Consider the following 23,197-nt stretch of genomic DNA (forward strand, 5'->3'; position numbering starts at 1 on the left):
AAGGAAAGGTATCTATTACGTAATGCGAGGTGTATTCTGAGGTTTCCTAATAATGGTATATCACACAGGTTACCAGCACGCTGGTTGCATAACCTATGGCAACATATATGAGAAAGTATTCTGTCCCCAAGTCACTAGTGCCGTCTAGAGATTTTTTCGCCTTGCGTAAGCGGGAAGCATTTCTGATTCTCAGAAACGCCTTGTAAGTCCCTTTTAAACTAATTCAGCTAATCCAATTCCTTTCGCTGCATGAGAGAAATGGCATTAAAGAGCTAACAGAGTTGTTTCTTTTATTTTCAGCATTCTCTCAACCCTATTGTACTACAACCTAACCTACACCAGCATCCTGCTGGGCTCCAACCCGTACATCACTTTTGCCGTGATGGCATGCATGGAGTATCCGCAAAAGGTGGTCGCTATTTTCTTCATCAATGCCATGAAGCGACGGACAGCGTACATATTTCTGTACATTTCGGCTGCACTGTGCTCGGTCGCTGTAATTTTCATACCACCAGGTGCGTTCCTCCCGTTTGCAGTGACTGCATGTTATCTACGGACGCAGCAATCATGAGATTCCATCAGTTGTTAAGTAGTCTGCTTTCATCATCATCATCATCGATTAACGGCAGCGTTTCCTTGACGCCTAAATTAAAACAAGCCAACTTGCAAGCCCAAACAGGCGAACGGCTACTTCGATAAAGACACCGCATCCACGTGCTCTTTCCAAGCGCTCTTGAAGTTTGTAAACGCGGTGTCGTCTTAGCATGCTCATAGTTCCACTGAATCTTTCTAGATAGCGCCCTTTATACGCACCCTGACTAGTACCTTCTGTGCTTGGAAATAGAACGGTTTGCTAGTTTAGAAGGTATGCGAGTTTTACTGGAAATAGAAGGCATGCGAGTTTTACTGCAATCCTAATGTCGTGCAAGGAAAGTAAAATTCTTAACCATCTTCCCAACTGTTTCTGTTCGCCTGTACTCTGTGCTGTTGAAAAATACTTACAGCTGAGGGGTACATGCTTGATATTTATTTTTTGTCCCGTAATTTATTGGTGTTTTGATGTCACTTTCCACAATTGTGTGGAGTGGGACGTCAGACGGAAAACAAGCGCTAAATAAAAACACAGGACGAGGAGTGGACGGGACAAGCGTCCTGTGTTTTTATTTAGCGCTTGTTTTCCGTCTGACGATGAACCAACACGCCCAAACCTTTTCCCTTCTGAGTGGGACGTCCGCGACATTTCGTGACTGATGCGGTGGAGAACTAGCATTGAAAGCTGGGCCTGTTAATGCATGTCTTCTAATATATAACAAACTGGCGTAAATAACTCTCCAAACAGAGGGAAACTGAGTGAACAGTAAGCTTGCGCGATTGAACAAAAAGTTAGCTCATGAACCTTTCGCAACAAGTGATACATTTCGACCTGCTTTCTTAGGTATCTGGTGGCTTCAACTGTGCTTTATGCTGGTCACAAAGATGTTCAGCTCCTGCGCCAGCTCCGTCACATTCGTGCAGATATCGGAGCTCTACCCAACTCAAGTCCGCACACTGGCCAACGGCTGGTCCATCACCACGAGCAGGGTGGGCGCTATACTAGCGCCCTTCACCAAAGAACTGGTGAGCGAAAGCAACACTAGCGCCACGCAGAGGCAGCGGGCCAAGTAGCGTACAGAAACAGTTCCGCAGTCATCGCTAGCCTTCTATTTCGTAATCATCTAAGCCAAAAACAACTCTTATTTTTACGAAGGACTTTGAAACTTTCACCTCCATTCGTCCGTATTCTTGCTTACAAATCAATAGTCTTACCCATACTTGATTATGCAGCGGTGATGTGGGGTCCATTTACTCAAATTAACATTCATAAAGTAGAAAAAATACAAAGAAGAGCAGTTCGCTTCATATATAACAGTTATGGACGCACCTCAGTAACTGAACTGTTAGTCAGAGCTAACTTACCCTCAATTTCAGAAAGAAACCGCATATCCCGATTAGAATATTTATACCAATTAGTTAATGTGCATTACAAGATAGATATTGGAAAAATTATTTCATTTTCTTCAGGTTACGCCACCAGACAACGCCATGTTCGTACAATAACTCCGTTCCGTACCCGCAATAATTGCTTCAAATATTCTTTTTTCCCTGGAACTGTGCAGGATTGGAATAGTTTAAATAACCATCAAGTTACAAAACAATCTTTAGCATCCTTTGCTGCTGGTCTAGAAAAGCAGAGAAAATAATTTTACTTCTGTGCTAGCTTGGTTTTCTTTTCATAAAATGAGACTGATGTTTTACCTGTACTATTTTTGTTACGCTTGATTACGTGTGTCAAACGCAAGTGACGTTTCTTTTTTTTTACTTGTGTTATATGGCTGCCTACTATGTGAAATGTGAGTTGCTGTTCCATTTGTTTGCCTGGTGTTATATGCTAATATTTCCGTCTTTTGTACCCACCTGCGAAAATCCCTCCAGGTGATTGCAGTACCCATAAATAAATAAATAAATAAAAGTCGTGAAGCAACGCACGAAAGGACACGCGTTGAATATTGCCGCGGATTTCAATGCCCACCTGGGGCTATGAGCGTGATAACAAAAACAGTCAGCAACTCCATAAGAAGCACTCGGGAGTGACTGTTATGTGGTCCAACTGAAGCTTGCGCGTCACAAAACCCCAGTACAAAGATAGGAACTGCCCGCGCCACCGATTAGACAAAATTCTGAGAAACAGCTCCAACGAACCATATTCAAGACGTTGAAAAGCCGACAGAATAAATGTTGTAAGCTGCAAAAAGGCTAACTAAAGAACAGCCGCTAACCAAGGATTGTCCCGCCGTAGCTGCCCACAAACTGCACTTTTGGAAGGCCCGATGAGGGCTAACAAAACGATGCAAAACTGGAAGAACAAACCGAAATTTACGGTTCAGAATAGCTCGATTAACGAAGAAGCAGGAGAATATGCATGTAAACAGCCAAGAAAATTGGTCTCATTTCTGCACGAAGCTGTAAGGCACACTCGGCCCCCGACGCACGTGGCATCTCCTTCGATTCCTAATGGGTGCCAAGGAAAGCAAATCCCATAAACTTAAACGCCTTATCCAGAACTACGACGGCACGGAAGAAGATGTCCCCGAAGAAATCAAGAAACCCTGAAATCAAGATGCCATACACCGGTGCCCCCAACCCTGAAATGGACACCCCTTTCACCCTAGCGGAAATTCAAGCAGCCGGACGAGGACAAATACTACGCGCGAAAAATAGGTGATTCGAAAATGTTACTTCTAAACCTGGATGCCGCAGCGTTAGACACCCTTCTTAACTGCATTAATGAACATCGAACAACCACCAATATCCCTCCCCAGGTTATCCCTGGTAATCTGCGACCTATTTTCCTCGTTTCTTCTGTTGGAAATGTACCAGAACATACTGTTAAAAATCGCCTCTCCCCATACATTGAAGATAATGGACACTTCCCCAACACCATGTACGGATTTCACCCCCACTTGCCCACACAAGAAATTCTTTTGCAGCTGAAAGGAAATATCATTCACCGTCTTTCTAATACACACAAGCCGTGCATCCTGACTATGGACATCAAGGGTGCCTTCCATAATACCTGACATCAGGGCAGCCATCACGGACTAATTTCTATCAAATGTGGGCAACGGATGTGCAACTACGTCTCAGACTTCCTTACCGGACGCGCTGCAACTATAGGAATCGGTCAGCTTCTCTCGACGACATTCAGGATAATACCCATGGGCACCCCTCAAGGAACTGTGAAATCGCCGCTTCGTGTCAACATAACGATGAGGACCTGCCCTTTCTTCTGGAAGACACCCCGCATCTTCGGCACGCACTGTGCGCAGATGACCTCACCCTCTGGACCCCCACAGGATCCATAGGTGAGCAGCGAGATGCTACGCAACCAGCTATAGAAGAGAGACATTTATCTGCCGGCTAGAGGTGCGGAATGCGCACCGGAAAAGTCAGCCCTCCTTCCTCTCAGATATGGGACGGCTCAGCGAAGAAAGAGGTCCATCGCGGATCCGGAACTACACTTAGCAGGGAGACCAGTTCGAAAAGTATCCCATCTGCGCATTTTGGGACTTACAACCCCGAAATAGATCCGGCCTCAATACCATTTCCCTAACAAAGGACGCTCAGTCAAGTGGTTCACTTAATACCCCGCGTATAAAATCGACGCGTTAGATTGCAAGATTGGGAAACATTGCGCATAGTACAGACAATGCTAGTCAGCCGGATCGCCTACGGTGCATCGTAATTTGCTCTCAAAAAGAATGAGAAGGCAACATTGAATATCTTTATCTATCCAGCCTATAAGACTTTCATAGGAGTGCCCTCCAAGACGTGGACAAAGAAATTAGTTCAACTTAGATTTCACAATTCCTGGGGAGAGTTAGAGGACGCCCATCATACCTCTCAAATATTACGCCTCAAGCTAACGCCAACAGGACGAGCAACCCTAAGAACATTGATATATCCAACACCCCAATCAAGACCACAACATGACCATTCACCTACTAATTAGGCAGAACATCAGGGAAACTCCACTACCGCACCACATGTACCCAATTTACAAGCAAGCTCACCGAATCGCACGAGCAAGGGTAACGAACATGAACTATGGACAAAACCCGACTAAAAGGTAAACTGACGCGTATCCTAATCTTCAGCGGCCAGACCACGCGGTATGCGTCACCAATTCAACAGGGCATGAAATGACCTGCCTCATCGGCCGTACAACAAAGACGGAAGCCGCAGAAGAAGTGGTTATTGCCCTAGCCCCAACGACTAGTGAGGACGTCATCACAGTGCTTACAGATTCGCAAGCAGCGTGCCGCTGTTATCTACGGGGAAGCATCTACAAAACAGCCCTCCGCATACTCGAAACCCGAGAAGCTACCCGAGATAGAAATCGCCTGGGTACCGGACACACATCCCTCGACGGTAATAAAGCAGCCCATGCCTCTGCCCGCGCGAATGTCTACGCGGGACAAACACCACCTGCTGCTGCCAAAAGAGAACCTCTCGTAAGATATGGAGATATTCTGGCCCACTATCGCCAAAGCAGGAGAATAACCCCGGCTCCACATCCCGAGTTATCGAGACAAGAAGCCACCAGCCTCCGAAGAATACAAGCGAGCTCCTATCCTCATCGCATCCTTCTTCACGCCATCTACCCCACCATATACCCTGCAATCTGTAATTTCTGACCCTTACCCCACGCCCTATACTGTAAGTATGGGAGTGCGGGTAAACTCCACGCCTACCCCCCAACCATTGCCCTTCTTACGAACACTGGGTAGCCTGCCTGAAAACTCGGGACCCTGGGACCAAGCGCATACTGGGGGAGAGGGTCGGGACTGTTAGCCAATGCCAGGGCACCACGGACTACTGACGCCCCCCACTGGGCGGGTGCCCTAACAGCAGCACCAGCGTAAAATAAACATTTATTCCTCCTCGGGCTCCTCCCACCTTAGAGATGGGTAAAGAGAACATGGCAAGCTTTGAACAAAAAATGTTGCCATATTTTAGGATATGCTGGCAGTTTTAACCACCAAACCGTCTGCTACACTGCCGCAATGCGCGCAATTATATTACAGTGAAGCTGACGCACGTACTTGTTCCCTTTTTAGGCAATCGTAGTTGGTCCGTGGGCCCCTAAAGCCGTCGACTGTGCTGTATGCGTACTGTCTGTCATCCTGGCGCTTATGCTACCGGAAACTTTCAAAGTGACCCTGCCCGATACTGTCGATGACATCAAGAGAAGGAGGTATGCAATAATAAAGAATATTTTTATTCTCGGTTTTATCACCTTAAACTTCCCCGTGGCAGGATGGCCACAAGTCTAGCGTTTGTGTTCAAGCACAAACCCCGACGATTGGCTAGACTATCCGGGACCAATGGAACTGGAAATTTGAACTATTGTGTACGTTCACTATTAATAAATAGCCGGCGAACTACAGTGACACGCCATAATATGATTGCTTGGTACCAACCATACAATTGAGGATCATGCAAAGTGGCGCCTCCTGGATTAGTTCGCTGAGCGAAAATGTGGCTCAGCCGTGGGTACGCCTTCAAACGTTTGTGCAATGGCCCCCTCGCTGCAGGTTTTGCCTTACAACGTGGTGGAAACAGTTAGAGCTGTTTTCTTACCTGTGCTTATGCCCACCAACTGGCACCACAAAGTTTCAAGGCAAGTTTCCCAGGAAGCACAGGACTGTTCGGCCTGAAACAGGCCGGTGTACTTTGGCCGGTGATTTTCTATCCGGCCGTTTTCCGGCAGCCATGTTCGGCCCATGTCCAAATGTGGGCCTTTTGGCCGTATACGGCCGTACTCCCATGGCTGTCCAACGGCCAGTGTCGGTCGGCCAGTGTTCCGGCTTACGGTCATACGGCCAGATTCCAGCCGTAGGGCTCCGGCCATTCCAAAGCTACCCGTGTACGGCCGAAGTACGGCCGCCGGAGGACAGCCGAGATGCGGTCGTCGGACTCCGGCCGGACTAAAGCTACCGGAAATACCTGCTACGGGCCGTGCTACGGGCATTGGAGTTCAGCCACAGTACGTTAACTGTACTGAGGCCGGTCACTGCATGTCGCGCAAGCAGATGACTCATTCGCGCAGTGCAGAAGCAGCACAAACCCAGCATTTTGGGTCCAATGCAGCCACATCAAAGTGAGCTCGCGCGCAACCACCAGCCGTCAAGCTTTCAGCGCAGCCTTGCATAATTACCAGCCTCAGTTGACAGGAAAATTTGTTTATTAAACAGTGCTCACAAATTGTCGTTCCTTTAATTGCTGTGCCTCTTTTACTGCCGAACACAGAAAATATTCAGTTCTTTGTAGAGTTTCAATAGATGTATTGTCCAGGTCCTGATATCCTCTGTGGGCGGCTTACCTGTAATACACGGGGAAAGAGGGGGGGGGGGGGGACGGAGGGCGCATAATTTAGTGGGTTGAATTTCAGAGAGATAAATTGCGCCGCTTTTAGACAATTTCTTTTAGGGCAATATTCCGGAACACTTTCATGCTATGACTACGTAAACAATTTTTATAACAGTCGCTTGACCAATTTTGCTGTATATTAAACCGGCGTGAATGCCTTTACGAAGCGTTTTGGTTGTCAAGAAAACACTCAGGAGCATTTAATATAACTCCTTCACAGAAAAGTATGTCCAGTTTTTGCCCATTTCTCTTGCAAAGACATTTTCTACTCGATCACTTTTCTGATGATCTTGCGCAGGGCTGATCCTAAGAAGGAGCGAACAGGTACTTTCATTTTCAATCTATTTTGATGTTGTTTTCATGAGTATACGTCCACACCACTTAATAGTCCAAAAGAACTTAATTTTCTTCTTATGTCATACTACGTTCAAAAAATTCCAGCCGCGTTGCGAATGACGCTCTGCTTCAGGTGGCTGCAGTTGTATCCCTCTGTGTTCACGCAAGGAAAGGCGTAAAATTAGAGTTACATAATTTGTTTTAAACCAATAACATAGCAATGGTAGCATCCATACAGGAAACCTTGCATACTGCAACGAATAGGGCAATAAATATTTTATTGGTCAAGGTTGAATGCGTAGGGTTCTCAACCCGTCGGAGGCAAACTTGCGCCTCTGGAAGTTTATTTATTTATTTATTTATTTATTTATTTTTATTCATTTATTTATTCATTGTTTTTTAATTTATTTATTTATTTCTTATTTATTTATTTATTTATTTATTTATTTCATGCCTGCTTGCCTTTTCATGCATTACAGAAGGGAGATACATAACACTAAGCATTAAATATGAGACAAAATAACAAAATATTTCTACAAAGCGCGCTGAAAATCGTCAATATAAACACTTAATGCAATCATACGTGGAAGATAATTACACTGCAGTATTGATGTAAAATAAAATGAATCGCGCAAGGCGTCACCTTTAAAGGAAAGTTAAAATATGCTTTAAGCACGCGGTCGCACTTATGTAGAATGGCGCTTGGACATATTTCTCCCCTTCTACTCCAGTTTTCGAATGATAGAATATTACGAAAAAAGTTCAACCTGTGGTTTCGTCTGTGATCTTTCCCGTCCTGCCATTTCAGTTTGCTTTTACTTTCTCTCATACTAAGTTGAGCGTGCCAATTACCTAATACGAATCGCACTGACATATTCTGTATGTTTTCGAGCGTATCAACCAGGTCTTTGGTGTAGGGGTCCACGAAAACACATTTGTACTCGAAGATTGAGCGCACATGAGTGAAATACGGTTGTTCTTTTAGTTAGATTGCGGTTCACTGAAATTTCGTCTCAGAAAGCCAAAAACATATGCAGCCGTCACTTTTATGGTGTGAACCTGCGTATTTAACCTCTAACTACTCCTTAAATAAACTCCTAGGTATTTATATTCCTCGGCCGTTGTCACAGCAGCATAATTAACGGTATACGAATTCAATTGGAACGAAGGTTTTCTTGTAAAGGTGCCGTTAACATACTGTTTAACATCCAAAAACCTTTCTGAATCAGCACACCAGGATGTTATTAAATTCGAATAAAGCTGCAGGTATACGGAATCACTTTCATTCGCTATAGTCCGGTAAACTACACAGTACTTTTGAACAAAGCTATAAGGCCAATAGTAATAACAATGCAAAAACCGATTCATTCAGTTCATAGGATGAAATGTACTTCGCAGAAGGTGACATGGAACACCATCATTTGCTTTTTTGCAGTCCAAGAATATTTAAGCTTATATATTGCAAAAGCCAAATCGTGCGTGAACTCAACAATCTGCGTTGAGCAAGGAAATCCTGACAAAATCCGTGTTTGCAAGGATGCTGGCGATTATGTTTAACCAAATGAGTCTTATCCCAAGGGTAGCTAAGTTCACCTTCAAACATCGGAACGAAATTAGCAGCTAGGCTTAGTCAGTGACAAGGCTCTGTTGTTATCGCAAATTTAAAATAATTTTTTTTTCTAAATAGGCAGTCGTAAAATCCCATGAAGTAACATAGTGCAGGGCATGAAGTTGATCCTACCAATGCACGAGCGAGTCTCTTCTACGTTTATCACCAACAACATAGTGCAACATTGCTTGTCGCAGTTTAATTGTAAGCAGACTAACTAGCGCTTTTGCTCGCACTTGCCTTTCTTTGGTGAGGAGTCCTTGACATGGTGGCGGTTTAGTTCCTGCGTGGTGGCCGCTTGCTCGACGCCCTTGAAGGCCAGTTATTCTGGTGAACCATCTCCATCTCGGATCGGACATCTCTGCCGGGTCGATGTCTCCAATGCTCTCCATTTCTTGAGGGGGCGAATAGCCTCGAGCTGATGCGTCGACGAAGCCGGCGGCAGAGGCGTGGTAGCGGCGATGTCTGGCGAGGCTTAGCTCACCCGTCGGTGTGGCACAGTCCTCTTGTGGCAATAAATGACATTTCGATGGCCTAAAAGGTTCCCTGGTAATGTCCAGTGAGTCCTTGCACCTGGCCCGTTCACCGAGAACACTCATTACTGTTTGACAAACGATGTTCGTTCATTTAAAACGTAGAAACACGGAGCGGATGAAAAACGCGTCCCCGTCGTTCGGCTCCCTAACGGCTTTATCTCCGCCCAGGAAAAAAACGGTCGGTCTCCTTCCAAACACGTCTGTGCATGAATTCTCGGCGCCCAGGCGCGTGCCGTTGTTCGGCTGTATGCCATTTGCCGAAAAAATGACGTATAACCAGATACCTTACGTAGGCCGGTCTCCTCTTGAACACCGGTTGCCAAATATTCTGTGGCCATTCGCTTGCCGTAATTCGGCCGAGGACAGCTAACCGAATGAAAAACGTATATTCTGGGGCCGTACGTCGGCCGGTATCCTTCATAACACTGGTTGCCAGAAGAAAACGAATATTCTACCGCCGGACGCGCGGTTCACCGTTGAAACAAGGAATGCACGGCAGCCGCGCTCCGGCCGGTCTCCTTTCGAACACCAACTGCCGCAAGAATACGCATATTCTGTGGCCGGTCGCTTGCCGTGCTTCGGCCGATTACCGCTTCCCGAAAAAAAAACGGATGCCCTAAGGCCGTATTTCGGCCGTTCTCTTTCTCAACATCGGCAGCCGTAAGAGAACTGAATATCTGGCAGCCGGTTAGCTGCCGTTGTGCGTCCGTACACGGACGGACGGGAAAATCCCGAAGCGCTGGTTGCCGAATGCTGGCCGTTCAACGCATGATCAGTGGCTGCCAGAACCTGGATGCTGGCCGGACATGCCAGAAAGCGGCCATAGACGGGCCGGTCTTGGGGCACACTTTCTGTGCCGCCTGGGTTTGTAACACTACAAAAGAGGGCACCACAAGTATGTACTTAGAGTCACGGAAACACTGGGCTTCATTGGTGCGTAATGGTGCAGACGTCGACCTCTATGCGTCCGGAACTGAGACGCTGCGGCTATTGTGACTACGCGTAATACAATGTCCATAATTTCTGCTTATTTAGACGGTTAAAAGAAAGAGCAAACGGGATATTCTGTGCAAAAGTTTCTGATTCGACCCCCGCTGTAATGCCTGAAAGGCGCTGTGCGTACAAGAGTAAATAAATAAATAAATAAACGCTTCGCATACTTCTGAACGTTTGCAGTTAAGATGTAATGACCATTGCAAGATGTTTTAAGTGGAGCGTTGGTTGGAAAGGTGCAGAACAACATTGAAAGCTGAAAAAGAAAATAATAAAAGCCTTTATCTAGCCTACCCACCGGAAATACTTGGGCATATTGATCGTCGGAGAGGATTTAAGACCACCACTACCGCTGCAAATGTCTACGTGCAATACGCAGACGTCCACGCAATTTTTCACGTGTTATTTCAACAGGCGCTTCGTTTCTGCCAAGTTCAGCTCCGGCTGATCACGTATGGGTAAAAGAGACACCGCGTAGGAGTTATTTTGGAAAAATGGTTAACAGCGCGGGAGACGAGGACGACAAAGAACACAGGACAAGCGCTGACTTCAACAAGCTTTATTGATGATACCGCCCAGTATATATAATGAAGTGGAAACTCAAAAAAGACAAAAACAAGAGAAACAAAGCGAAGGGCATGAGGAATCACTTGTACACGTGCTTAACCCTATCGCGACACAGCCAGATAATGGAGTTCATTTTTGGAAAGTGCTATCGACGGCACGCTGATGCATAGTTCACACAGTCGCTGTATCTGTTCAGCTTCTACGATTTCGCGGGTTAGCGGTCTACTGTGTCTGTAGATAATTTCACATATGTTGAACACCGGGACGGAAGCGCAATCTCGACAGTGAGTTCCCAGATGGCCCTGTACTGCGGTGTTAACATTGTAATAATGCTTGTTTAATCGCGCGTTTAGGCACCTGCCCGTTTGGCCGACGTACTTTTTCCCGCAAGTAAGCGTAATTACATAAACAACGCCAGCAGCACATAAAACAAAGAGCTTGGTGGTGCAAGTGTTTCGTCATCCGGCAAGGGAATTCACGCTCGTGCAAAACCCTGATAATTTCTCAGGGGCAGAGAGCAGCACTCTCACATGGCTTTGTTGCCTATTTTATTCAAACTGCGCGAAATGTTGTGCCAATACGGCAGCACCGCAAGAGGCTTCTTCTCATCAGTGCAGTTCGTCGTGGCATTTTCTCCCTGCTTAATTTTCTTTAACAATTTTTCCGCCACGGAAACAAATAGAGGCTCCGGAAACCCAGCGCTTCTCCGGCGAGACGCCTGTGCGAGAAGCCTAGGCTGCATAGAGTGGCTACAAGACTTGTGCAGGGCATTAGTGAAACATAGATTCGCAATTCTGCGTTTAACAAGCTTGGAATGCGCGGAGAGGAAAGGCAGGAGGGGTTTGTTTGCCCGGGGCTCATTTACCCAGCACAGCTGATCAGTAGAGATGCTTAGCCTCACATCCAAAAATCTCAACTCCCCATCGACCGGGAGTTCGTGGGTTCTACAAGACCAAGAGGTTCTAGGCAGTTTTCAAAAATGCAGAGGACTTCGGTAACCGCACACTCCAACTTCTCGAGCTTCCGGCCATCATCAGAAAAAGAATCAGAAAGTTGCCTATGAAGCGAAAAACGTTTGGAACGAGCAAGATAGATGTCGCTTAAGAGGCATCAGCCGATACACACTCCGCTTTTTTGTATGTAAGTGCTGTTGTTCCAAGACGCAAACGTTGATTTCAAGTACAGGTCGAGAAGTGCTAAAACGTTGCTCACAGAAATGCCGCTGGTGTTCTGGAATGCAACAGAGCCGAAGTCATCAATGCAGCCCTCAACGCAACGTAGCAACGTATCGTGCAGCAAGGAGTAATATAAGTCTTGGATGTCAATGGAGCAGGCGTTGAAACCTTTGTTACAACTTGAAATGAACGCGATGATATCGTTAGAGACTCTCACGAAATAAGGGTCCTCAATCATGAGTAGATTTAGTTTAGATTATAAAAACAAGGCAACAGCTTTCTGCCACGTCCCATTCTCAGAAAAAATCACTCGTAGCGGCCAGTCAATTTTATGAGTTTTAACAATAAAAATTATGTCCAAGCTAAGCTTCTTACAATTACCTATAGAGCTCGCTAACCGCTGTAGGTTCAGTGCGTTACAAAGCTTTTTCGCGTGATCACGTACTTTTAAGAGCGAGACGTCATTGCGGCACTTAAAAACAGACGTAATAGCATAGGTAGCCTTTGAATCAAGCTCGGCATTCGGTAAAACCGCAAAGGCCCCTTCCTTGTCAGCAGTAAGCAATGAAAGGGACTGTTCTTAAAAAAAACCCGCCCGCATCTTCCCACGGGGGGAACTCGAGTAAATGCGTCGCAGAGTGGTGGGGGTATCGCGTGAATTTTGCGTAAATGGGTATGGTTTGGGAATGCTTAATTGTTATTTCGTTTTTATTATTCTTATTTATTGATTGAAGGAGAAGCGAAGGCAAGGAGTGTAAAGTGTATTTCTTTATTGCTTGGGGCCGTCAAGCAAAGCGTCAAGTCAAGCGAAAGCCAAGCAAAGACGCCCTTGACTGAATTCCGAACGCGCGCTCCGCCGCTTATATACACACCGCCCGCGTTTGAGGGAGAGGAGTACGGGGGAGAGACGCACATGCACACACTTCCGTACACAAGCACGCGAACATTCCACGCACCCACCACGCCGTTATCACGTGTACACGCCCTGCCGCCGTTACTGTTGAGCGCGACGCAGCGCACGGGTAGCTACGACACATGGGCGCACAGACGCGCTCCCCCCGCACCACCGCAGCTGTTGAGAGCGACGGAGCGCACGGGGTACACGCGCTCCTCCCGCACCGCCGCACCTGTTGTTGAGAGCGAGGAGGGTATGGGGGAGAGACGCGCACCTGCGCCTCGACGCGACGCGCATGCGCAGTGAGCGTGTGGACGGCGCCGACAACATCGACGGGTGACATCGCGAGCCTAAGAAATGCTCCGCATTTAAAAACTTGACGACACTATTCACAAGCAAGTTTTGCGGGGTGGTCTAAGCTGTGACAGGACATGAACACCTTCTGACGCTCAACATTCAGTCTCATATACCGGAGCCCGCCTGGCAACTTGCCTTACTAGCGTGAGCAGCTCCGGGGGCGACTTCCGCGGCTTCACGGCGAACTTGGGACCCAAGCGTAGGACACGCTGGACACTTTCTGGAAGGGGCACATCACTCGTTGTGTGGACGGGGTTGCTTGGAGGAGGGGCCTTCTTGGGAGAGATGGCCCAGAGCTGAAGGAGTGCTTGTTGCCATATGAATTCCGTAGTCCGGCTGGTAGCGACACAGAGTTCGCACCACTTCTCCTGTGCTATGCGATGAGTCTCGGTGCTGGGCAGTCTGAAGAACAAGTCCCGGAACAACCTGGCCTGGAATTTCCACTCAGAACGCAGAATCTTGCATATTCTCATCCCGTGCCCAGCCGAGGGTGCAACGAATCCAAACAAGTGGTTTATCTCCGGTAGAAGCAACCTCCAACGTATGCAGTAGGCGAGTGTGCGCGCCCCACACTCAGCTAAGCGATGAGGTTTACAAGGTGAAACGGAGCAGTCGGAAAGCAAGTAAAAGAGCCCGATGTATTAGAATTATAACTTAGTAGAGTGGAAGCTTGGGCGTGTTTGGTAGTTCATTTTGGAAAAATGGTTCGCAGCGAGGGAGACGAAGACGACGAAGAAAACGGAACAAGCGCTGACTTCAACGAGCTTTATTGACGATACTGTCCAGAATATATACAGAAGGGAAAACACAAAAAAGACAAAAACAACATAAACAAGGCGTAGGGCATGAGATCTCACTTATACACGTGTTTAACGCTATCGCGACGCAGCCAGATAATGGAGTTCGTTTTTGGACCTCATGCCCTTCGCTTTGCTTATCTTGTTTTTGTCTTTTTTGTGTTTCCCCTTCTGTATACATTCTGGGCGGTATCGTCAGTAAAGCTTGCTGAACTCAGCGCTTCTCCTGCGTCCTTCGTCGTCCTCGTCTACGGCGCTGTGAACCCTTTTTCCCAAATGAACTACCAACACGGCCAAGCTCCCACTCTACTGCGCAGGAGTTAGCCAGCAAGTTGTATGCGCAAGCGTGAAGACTTGTCCTTCAGGTTGAAATTATTACTGGTGATAAAATTGGGTTGAGGCCTACGACATGAGACGAAGAGTCGAGTCTTCACAGGTGGCGATTACACAGTCTTCCAAATTGAAAATGTGGATGCTCACTGACTTTTCTACATTCGCGCTTTTCGCATCAGCCATTTGTTCACCCGGACTCGATCATCAATAGCTGTTAGGTTGTGAGCAAACACACTCGGAGAATTAGACCGGATCTGATTCGCTCAAGAAATTTGGCGCGATATGACCACACTGCGCACTATCGCCGAGCTCGTCTCACAGGAGAGTTCACGTGGCAGAAACCAGGTGCTCGCTCTACTCAGGTGCTCGCACCTGGTCTACTCGCCAGATTTATTTTCTGCGGGCTTCGTCCTTCTGCCGCCGCTCTTGGTCGAGCTCCACTGCCATCGCAGGAGTTGTACGCTTTCGAGAAGGAGACTCCGAGGACATGTTCCAGGAGTAGCAGGAAAGCTCACAGCAATGATTCGCTGTGCAAGAGGAATAATATTGGGCATTGCGTGAGCAATATATGGGGCATGCCCCCATAAATTCGCGCTGTAAATCCGTGTATGTAGGAGACGCGAACAGATAACGACAATGGGTGGACGAGAGAGGAGGACTTAAAGCTTAGCCCCGGCCTGGCGGCGTTATTTCCAGCTGTTATCGCCTCTGCCCTCATGCACCCCTTCTCCGTTTGAAAGCGTTATGGAAACACTTTTGCGGGTTGTTAAACGAAAGTTGACGTGATTCGAGGGCCGAGAAGGCCGGAGAATATGGTAGAATTTGTATGACGGCGAGGAAATGTGATACTGCTGGACAAAAAAAGAGCGACAGGCAGCCAGTGCCGCTGGTAAGGCGTTCATAGGTGACCCGTGAGCCGAAGGCGCGGATAACGAAGAGCGTGCGGGAAATTCGTTGGTGCGGGTTGTAAAGCCAGACCGAGACGGCGCACGCCTCCAGCCCAGCATTACGTTCGCGACGATCAGATATTCTTTAAGATACACCAACGCCATATCCGTTAGTTTTTTCTAATGGGTTTCGGGCTGTGACATGTATACAAACCGCGCGTACAACCGGACAAAAACGGGAGGACAACTAAAAACAGCGCTGTGTGGGATTGTCCTCCCGTTCCTTCCCATCGTACGCGTTGTCTTAATGCGTATCGAATAGAAACCAACTGCCCAACACAAACCGTTAATGATTTTGAGCAGCATAGACAAACAAGGCACATTGTACACAGCTACGCAGCGAGTCTCGAAACTTCCTAAGACGACCTGGTATCGCACCGTGGGTGGTAGGGTACAATATTAGCGCGCCCTCAAGATTATTTTCAATGTGTAAACGTATGAACTGAGCTCATAATATGGTTTACTACAACTTCACACTGTTTTTTGGCTATGGCCAAGGTGCTGTTTGAAGGGTTAATAACCGGCCCCACAAATATCACGTTAGATGGTCAAGTCCTCTTGTGCCTTGGAAATCGTCAGCCGACATCGCCAAGATCGATCGCCGGCTTGCTACTTTTATGCTCCGATCACAGCAAGTTTCTGTTTTACTGATGCTGTTTGTGGCGTTTATTAAGTAGACAAAATGCCTTTCTATTATATATATCACATATCCCTGACCTGCCGCTTTCCTAGCCCAAATATTTTGGATTCCAGCTTTGCCATCTCGACCGGAACATAGCATCTCAAGGGGCCTTCATTTTGAGCGAACTAAACAATGTCCAAATGATTTGCTTTGTTAGTTACAGTAACAGAGTACCATCTTGTTTACTTGAAATTCTTGTCCCTGGCATTATGCGCTTTTTTTCTATCCTTTAGTTTGGTTGTAGGTCAGGAGGATAGAAACACGAGTAATCAACGAGGGAGACTTTCGCCATAGCTTCGTTTTATTCCACGGAAAGAGAATATCTCTTGATTGTTTCAGTGCTTTCGAGGAATAATTTGTGAGCACTCTCACGCACGCGAAGTCGGGCTATGACTAAAACGGGATGTTTACCTCTTTTCTGCAGCCTCAAGAAGAGGGCAACGGTTGCTTCGGAGGTGTCTCAGGCAGAAGGTCAACCTTGCGTCAAGAAGCCTGGTGAAGATAGAGTGGAAGGGGAGGAAATGCTGTGATCTACGGCAGCCCTCATTGTGCTCCTAAAACAAAGAAAGGAAGGGCACAACGTTGTTCACCCCTTCTTTCAGGAGTCACCCTAAGACATATAAATTTATATCAAAACGGGAAATAATGCAGGAGTGTCGAAACGAAAAGAACAGAACATTGCATAACGAAACTGTGAGCCCTCGAAACAGGAAAACAATACCTACTCAAAAAGTCTGTATCCCTTGCTCAGCGCTCATGTGATGTTTTGATAATTCTGGTCGCCTGATTGCATACGTAGCTCGTAGACGAAATTGATGAATTGCTGTGATCAAGGACGATATGCCTCTACGTACGCGTTGACGAATCGATTCACTGTCCCACGTGTCCTGCAGCCTGCGGCCAGAAACTACTCTGCACCAGACGTCAGAGTACTATGCTGGAAGACCGGTAGACTGCATCAGTTCGGAGGTTTGAACAGGCTAAGCTCGCAGAAGTCAGTTTCATTGTGCGCAAAGCCCCAACTCAGAATAACACTAACTGGCTAGAAATAAATAACTCACCAAATTCCGTCCACAGTGCTCTTCGCGAAGAACGCGGGTATGAAATTTACTGAAGCATTATTAGTGATTTTGTGGACACAAACCTGAGATGTGGTTACTAGCGCGGGAAATACAAACTACCGTGGAGACCAGACAAGGGCGGCGTTGTACTTTGTCTACTGGCAATACAAAACCTGTCGAAAATGCCTGGCAAACGCAACACAGAAGCAAAGAACACACGTATTGCACACTACAAGTGAGATAAATAAATGTTAAAAAAATAAATAAATATGCTTGTTCTGTGGATCAACGGTGCTTTCTACGGGTAGGAACCCTAATAAGCCACGCTTGCACTCTGCCTCTGTACACGTTGAACACGTTTGAAGAGCAGCGGAAGACACAAATGTACGAGCATGAAATCGACACAAAAGCGCTTAGCTTTCGAAAAAAAATGAAGAAAGCTCACACTAACGCGTAAGTCTTGAAGGTAGCGAAGCTGTACACAGCCCACACGACCATCACGAAGTTCACGACTGCTGCCGATTTACTTCTCCTTCCCTGCGGCAAACCCCTTCATTGTTGCTATGAGTGTGAGCTTCCTTTGTTGTGAGCTTCCTGGTCTCAGTCCAGGACAAGAGTGCGAGTAATTTTCTTCAATATACAGGAAGCGGAGGAGGAACAACTTTATTTAGTCAACAATCATTGAGTTGTTTGATTAATGATGGGCTTCTTCTTGACTCCGTGAGGTGGCCAGGAGACCTTGCTGCATGGCGACTCCCAGAGCCCAGTGCACGACCTTAATTTGTGTCTCAGGCTCGGAACGCGTCATCGCAGTGTCCCACTGCATTTGGTTAAAGAGATGCCATTCGGCTTTAGTTTGTAGCTCAGGGCGTTCGTATAGGATGTGGGATAAATCGGCGTTTTGGCCTCCCACATTCTGCGTTTTAGACTTGGGTACATTAGGGCCAATTTATAAGGGTTCACGAAGGTATGAGATTGGAGTTGCGTCCATGTCACTTGCTGGATTTTCGTTAGTGAATAATGAGGGGCATGGCAAACTGCTCTTTCTTTTCTGTAGTGACGTGTAATCTCTTAAAAAGTAACCAAACGCTCCTTAGACCATCGCAGGAACGATTGGTCCACCACCCGATTGACGAGTTCCCGGGCAAAACTGTGGGCCGCTTCGTTCTCTGGATGGTACCATTGCGCGGGAATCCAGATAATCTGGACCTGGCGGGGTTCTAACTGATTTCTTAATAGAATTTGAGATTTCGCTTCTGGAATTTTGTTCTTCGCAAAATTACAACCAGCCGTTTTGGAGTTGGTGAAGATAAATTTTGCTTTGGTATTAATAATTGCCACAGAAATTACCGCCACTTTCGCTTCTTCCGGCCGCGTGCCAGAAATAGTGGCTGCGGTGATGTGCTTGCGTTTTTTATAGACGGCTGCAATTGCAAAGGCATCCTGCACTTTCTATAAGACTGAATCTATGTAGACTAACTCCTCGCGGTGTTTTTCGAGTGCTTTGGCTTTAGCGTTTAGCCTTTCCTTGTGATGAATAGGGTGCATATTTTTAGGAATGCAGTTAATACTGAGGTGCTTAAATATAGGTCTAGGGACCGGGTTCTCCCTGGTATGTGTTCCTTCAGAAAATATACTTAGGTCCTTTAATATGTACTCTCCTGTAGGGGTCTTAGATAATCTTTCATATTGAGCGATTCTATGTGCCTCCATTATTTCTTCGAGGGTATTGTCGATGCCCATTTTCCAGAGTTTATCAGTCGGAGTACACCTTGTTAAGTGCAAAGCTGCTTTGTACGATTGGCTAATCAAGCAGTTTACTTTCTCCTTCTCCGCCTTGTGTAAAATGAGGTATGAAATGGAGTGGACAAAGCGACTCAGAACCAAGGCCTGAACTAGCCTCGTGAGGTGTATTTCTTTCATACCCCTGTGTTTGTTCGCTATGCGGTGAATAGGACGGTTCGTCTCATTCACGCAAGCTGAAAATTTACTGGGCTGGTGGTGTTCTTGCCATTGCTTAGTAAGTACATCCCTAGTATCCTGAACATTTGGATTTCGGGTGCTAGTGTGTTATACATGTGGATTTCTATTGGGACTGGTGTATCCTTGGCTTGTTTAACAGGCGCGTAACGCATTACCAGGAGCTCTGACTTTTTAGGAGAGCAAGACAAGCCTACAGCCATAGCCTGTTCCGAGACTATGTCAGCTCCGGTTTGCAACGTGTCTCTGCCCTTCGTTGTCCACAACGTAATATCGTCAGCGCACAGGGAGCGGGACAAATTAGGTACTTTCGCTACTCGGTTGGTCATGGGCATGAGGGTAGTGTTAAATACTAAGGGGGAGAGCACTGAGCCCTGCGGTGTCCCCTTGCTGCCTAGGGGTAAAGGGGTTGGACTTGAGCTGCCCGAAATGAATCTCAGCTGTCCTGTTGGACAGCATGTTGTCCTGTTGAACAACATGTCAAACTTACTGTTGGACAAGAAAGCATTGATGTTGCTATGGGTTCGCTCACCGACCTGTAGGGTTAACAATGCTGCTGTAATCGCCATATGCTCGACATTGTCAAATACTTTGGTTAAATCCAAAGCGAGGATTTCACGGGCGTGTTTATCCACTTAGGACCTCGCGTGCACATTCAGATTTTATGGCTCCATAGACAAAATTGGCTGAAAGCGAAACCGAAACATTCTCTCAAAGCTAGAGCAGAGACTGGTGGTGCAATCTTTTGGTGTTTCATGCAACTGTAGGTGCCAGATTGCGCTCTTACTAATAAACAAAAATTGCGTTTTTCAGTCCGGAGGTTTTCTATCGACGCCGCCAAAGTAAATCCTTTTCATCTGTTTACAAATGTTGTGACACCTTTGGTTTTCGGTTTACGAGCTGAGGAAAGACTAAGGTATCATTCGCCAGCGTTATTTCTGCCTTGACTTTTCTGTTTCCTTCTTCATTTCACTCGTAAATTCAATGTGCAATAGGTTGCACGTCAGTACAATGTTGAACCTTTGTGACTATATTAGGCAGATCCCATTATTTTAATTTGCTCTTTCTTTCTCTTGACCGTAGGGGTCTATGGGGGCGAAGCCCCTTAGGATCTGGGGATGTTGGCGTCACCTGTCGTCGTCATTGCAATCTTTTTCTCATGATGTCACAGTACTAAAACACTGGGAAACTTGTTTACGCCTCGCGCTAGAACGTATCGAGTACTAAAAAAACACCGGGACACTCGTTTACGCCTCGCGCTAGAGAGCTTCATGCTTCAACAATAGCAGACTTTTACAGCAAAGCTGCATACCTCTTCCTCCACACGGTTTTATCTCCGTTGGCAAATACGCCAAGCCATCCAGAATACACATACACTGCAGGCTTCACCCCTCCCCACGTTTCACGTTAGGAGAGATGGCCCGGGACCTTTTATTGCAACTAATAATAAGCAATCCCTTCAGGTGCCGCCGAGGCCTCTGCCCATGAAACTGTTTAGAGGATTGCGACAAAAGGGTACAAGCAGCACCGATAAAACGTTGTTCATTTTGTGCGAGGCTTTCTCTCCCCAGAAAAATTTCAAAATCTGTGACAGGGCCTTAAGGACTTGCCAAGATAAAGTTCTTCAGGTCTGTCCGTTTGGACTTTCCAGGAACGAATTGCTTAACTGGGCAATTACCGTTGAAGGGAATAAGTTTCTCGTAAACGCGGATGTTTTGTGAGCACAGCAGAGACAGGCAAGCGTTTCTAATGATCTGAAGAAGAGCACAGAGTTTCCATAGCCGATCGGCTTCTTTATCTTCGTTGGAAACAGCGAGGCACATACAACACAACACACACAACGAACACACGATGCACACAACACACACAACACTCACGTAACATACACCTACACAATGGGATCTGCCTAATATAGTCACAAAGGTTCAATATTTTCCTAACGTGCAACCTCTTGCACATTGAATTTACGAGTAAAATGAAGAAGGAAACAGAAAAGTCAAGGCAGAAATAACGCTGGCGAATGATACCTTAGTCTTTCGTCAGCTCGTAAACCGAAAACCAAAGGTGTCACAGCATTTGTAAACAGATGAAAAGAATTTACTTTGGCGGCGTCAATAGAAAACCTCCGGACCGAAAAACGCAATTTTTGTTTATTAGTAAGAGCGCAATCTGGCACCTGTTGCATGAAACACCAAAAGATTGCACCACCAGTCGCTACTCTAGCTTTGAGAGAATGTTTCGGTTTCGCTTTCAGCCAATTTTGTCTATGGAGCCCTAAAATCTGAATGTGCACGCAGGGTCCTAAGTGGATAAACACACCCATGAAATCCTCGCTTTGGATTGAAACAAAGCATTTGATAATATCGAGCATATGGCGATTACAGCAGCATTGTCAGCCCTACAGGTCGGTGAGCGAACCCAAAGCTACATCAAGGCTTTCTTTTCCAACAGTAAGTTTGACATGTTGTTCAACAGGAAAACATGTTGTCCAACAGGACAGCTGAGATTCATTTCGGGCAGCTCAAGTCCGACCCTTTCACCCTAGGCAGCAAAGGGACACCGCAGGCTCAGTGCTCTCCCACTTGTTATTTAACACTACCCTCATACCCATGACCAATCGAGGAGCGAAAGTACCTAATTTGTCCCACTCCCTATGCGCGTGACGATATTACGTTGTGGACAACGAAGGGCAGCGACGCGTTGCAAACCGGAGCTGACATAGTCTCGGAACAGGCTAGGGCTATAGGCTTGTCTTGCTCTCCTAAAAAGTCAGAGCTCCTGGTAATACGTTACGCGACTGGGAAACAAGCCAAGGATACACCAGTCCCAATAGAAATCCACATGAATAGCACACTAGTACCCGAAATCCAAATGTTCAGGATACTAGGAATGTACTTGCAAAGACACGGCAAGAACACCACCACGCCCAGTAAATTGTCAGCTTGCGTGAATCAGAGGAACCGTTCAATTCACCGCATAGCGAACAAACACAGGGGTATGAAAAAAATAGACTTCACGAGGCTGGTTTAGGCCTTTTTTCTGAGTCGCTTTGTCTACTCCCTTTCATACTTGAGTTTACACGAGGCGGAGAAGGAGAAAGTAAACTGCTTGATTAGGCAATCGTACAAAGGAGCTTTGCACTTACCGAGGTGTACTCCGACTGATAAACTCCTAGACAAAATACACACACATAACACACACGCAACACAACACACACAACACAAAGCTCAGATGCACAACACGTACCCACACAACACACGTACACACGCTGTTTATGACATCATGTTTCATAGTTTTTGACAACTTAGTCCCGGTGTGCAATATATTGCACATCTGGTAACTTTTCAACCAGGCGTCATAGCAAATACAAACTGACATCAGTATTATCTCTGTACTCTCATGAATGCAATCATTTAGAAAAATTAACTTTTTACTCCGTCATGTCTCGGGTCTTAGGAGGTTACGGATTAACCCCGTCTACGGATATTCGGAACATGATATTTCATTTCAGTTCATATCTTGTGTAGATAGGTTTGGTTTAAAACCTATCATAGTGTATGGGAAGAGATGGTGTTACTCCATGTGTTGTATATTTATTTACTTATTCATTTTTATTTATTTCCATACCCTATGGACCCGGGAGGGCGTTACATAGGGGGGGGGGGATTAGAAAGATATTCAACCAGTGCACAATAACTTTACATGCTTCCAGACATCACTATATGAAGCTTAAAATGTAAAAGCGGCGGACAGCTACATACTGCAAAAGTAATAAGAGAAGAAGGCATGCATATAAACTGTGCACAAGAGCAGGTACGTTGACAACAATAGAGTATGCCCCAGGGAACAAAGTGTACACGCAAATAACACACAAAACAATCAAATAATAAACATCAGCAACACCACTGCATAACAACATTAATCAATTGGAATTTCTAAGAACACTTGTAATGCTCTGAG

The 23,197-nt window shown here is 46.3% G+C and overlaps 1 protein-coding gene across 4 annotated transcripts in view; it reads left to right on the forward strand.

Moving 5' to 3' along the window:
- Window positions 1–17,525, forward strand: part of LOC144168754 (organic cation transporter protein-like) — a 184,926-nt gene extending 167,401 nt beyond the window's left edge. For 3 of the 4 annotated variants that reach the window (XM_077697713.1, XM_077697716.1, XM_077697714.1), the window contains 4 exons: window positions 301–515; window positions 1,436–1,617; window positions 5,658–5,794; window positions 16,621–17,525. In XM_077697713.1, coding sequence (XP_077553839.1) covers window positions 301–515; window positions 1,436–1,617; window positions 5,658–5,794; window positions 16,621–16,726 — 640 coding nt within the window. In that variant the 3' untranslated portion in view covers window positions 16,727–17,525. The remainder of the gene's footprint in view (window positions 1–300; window positions 516–1,435; window positions 1,618–5,657; window positions 5,795–16,620) is intronic. The other variant, XM_077697715.1, reaches the window with a different exon arrangement.
- The last annotated feature ends 5,672 nt before the right edge of the window (window positions 17,526–23,197 follow it).

Source organism: Haemaphysalis longicornis, unplaced genomic scaffold, assembly GCF_048455015.1.
Source record: "Haemaphysalis longicornis isolate Haplotype H1 unplaced genomic scaffold, Haemaphysalis longicornis Haplotype H1 scaffold_2, whole genome shotgun sequence".
Taxonomy (NCBI): domain Eukaryota; kingdom Metazoa; phylum Arthropoda; class Arachnida; order Ixodida; family Ixodidae; genus Haemaphysalis; species Haemaphysalis longicornis.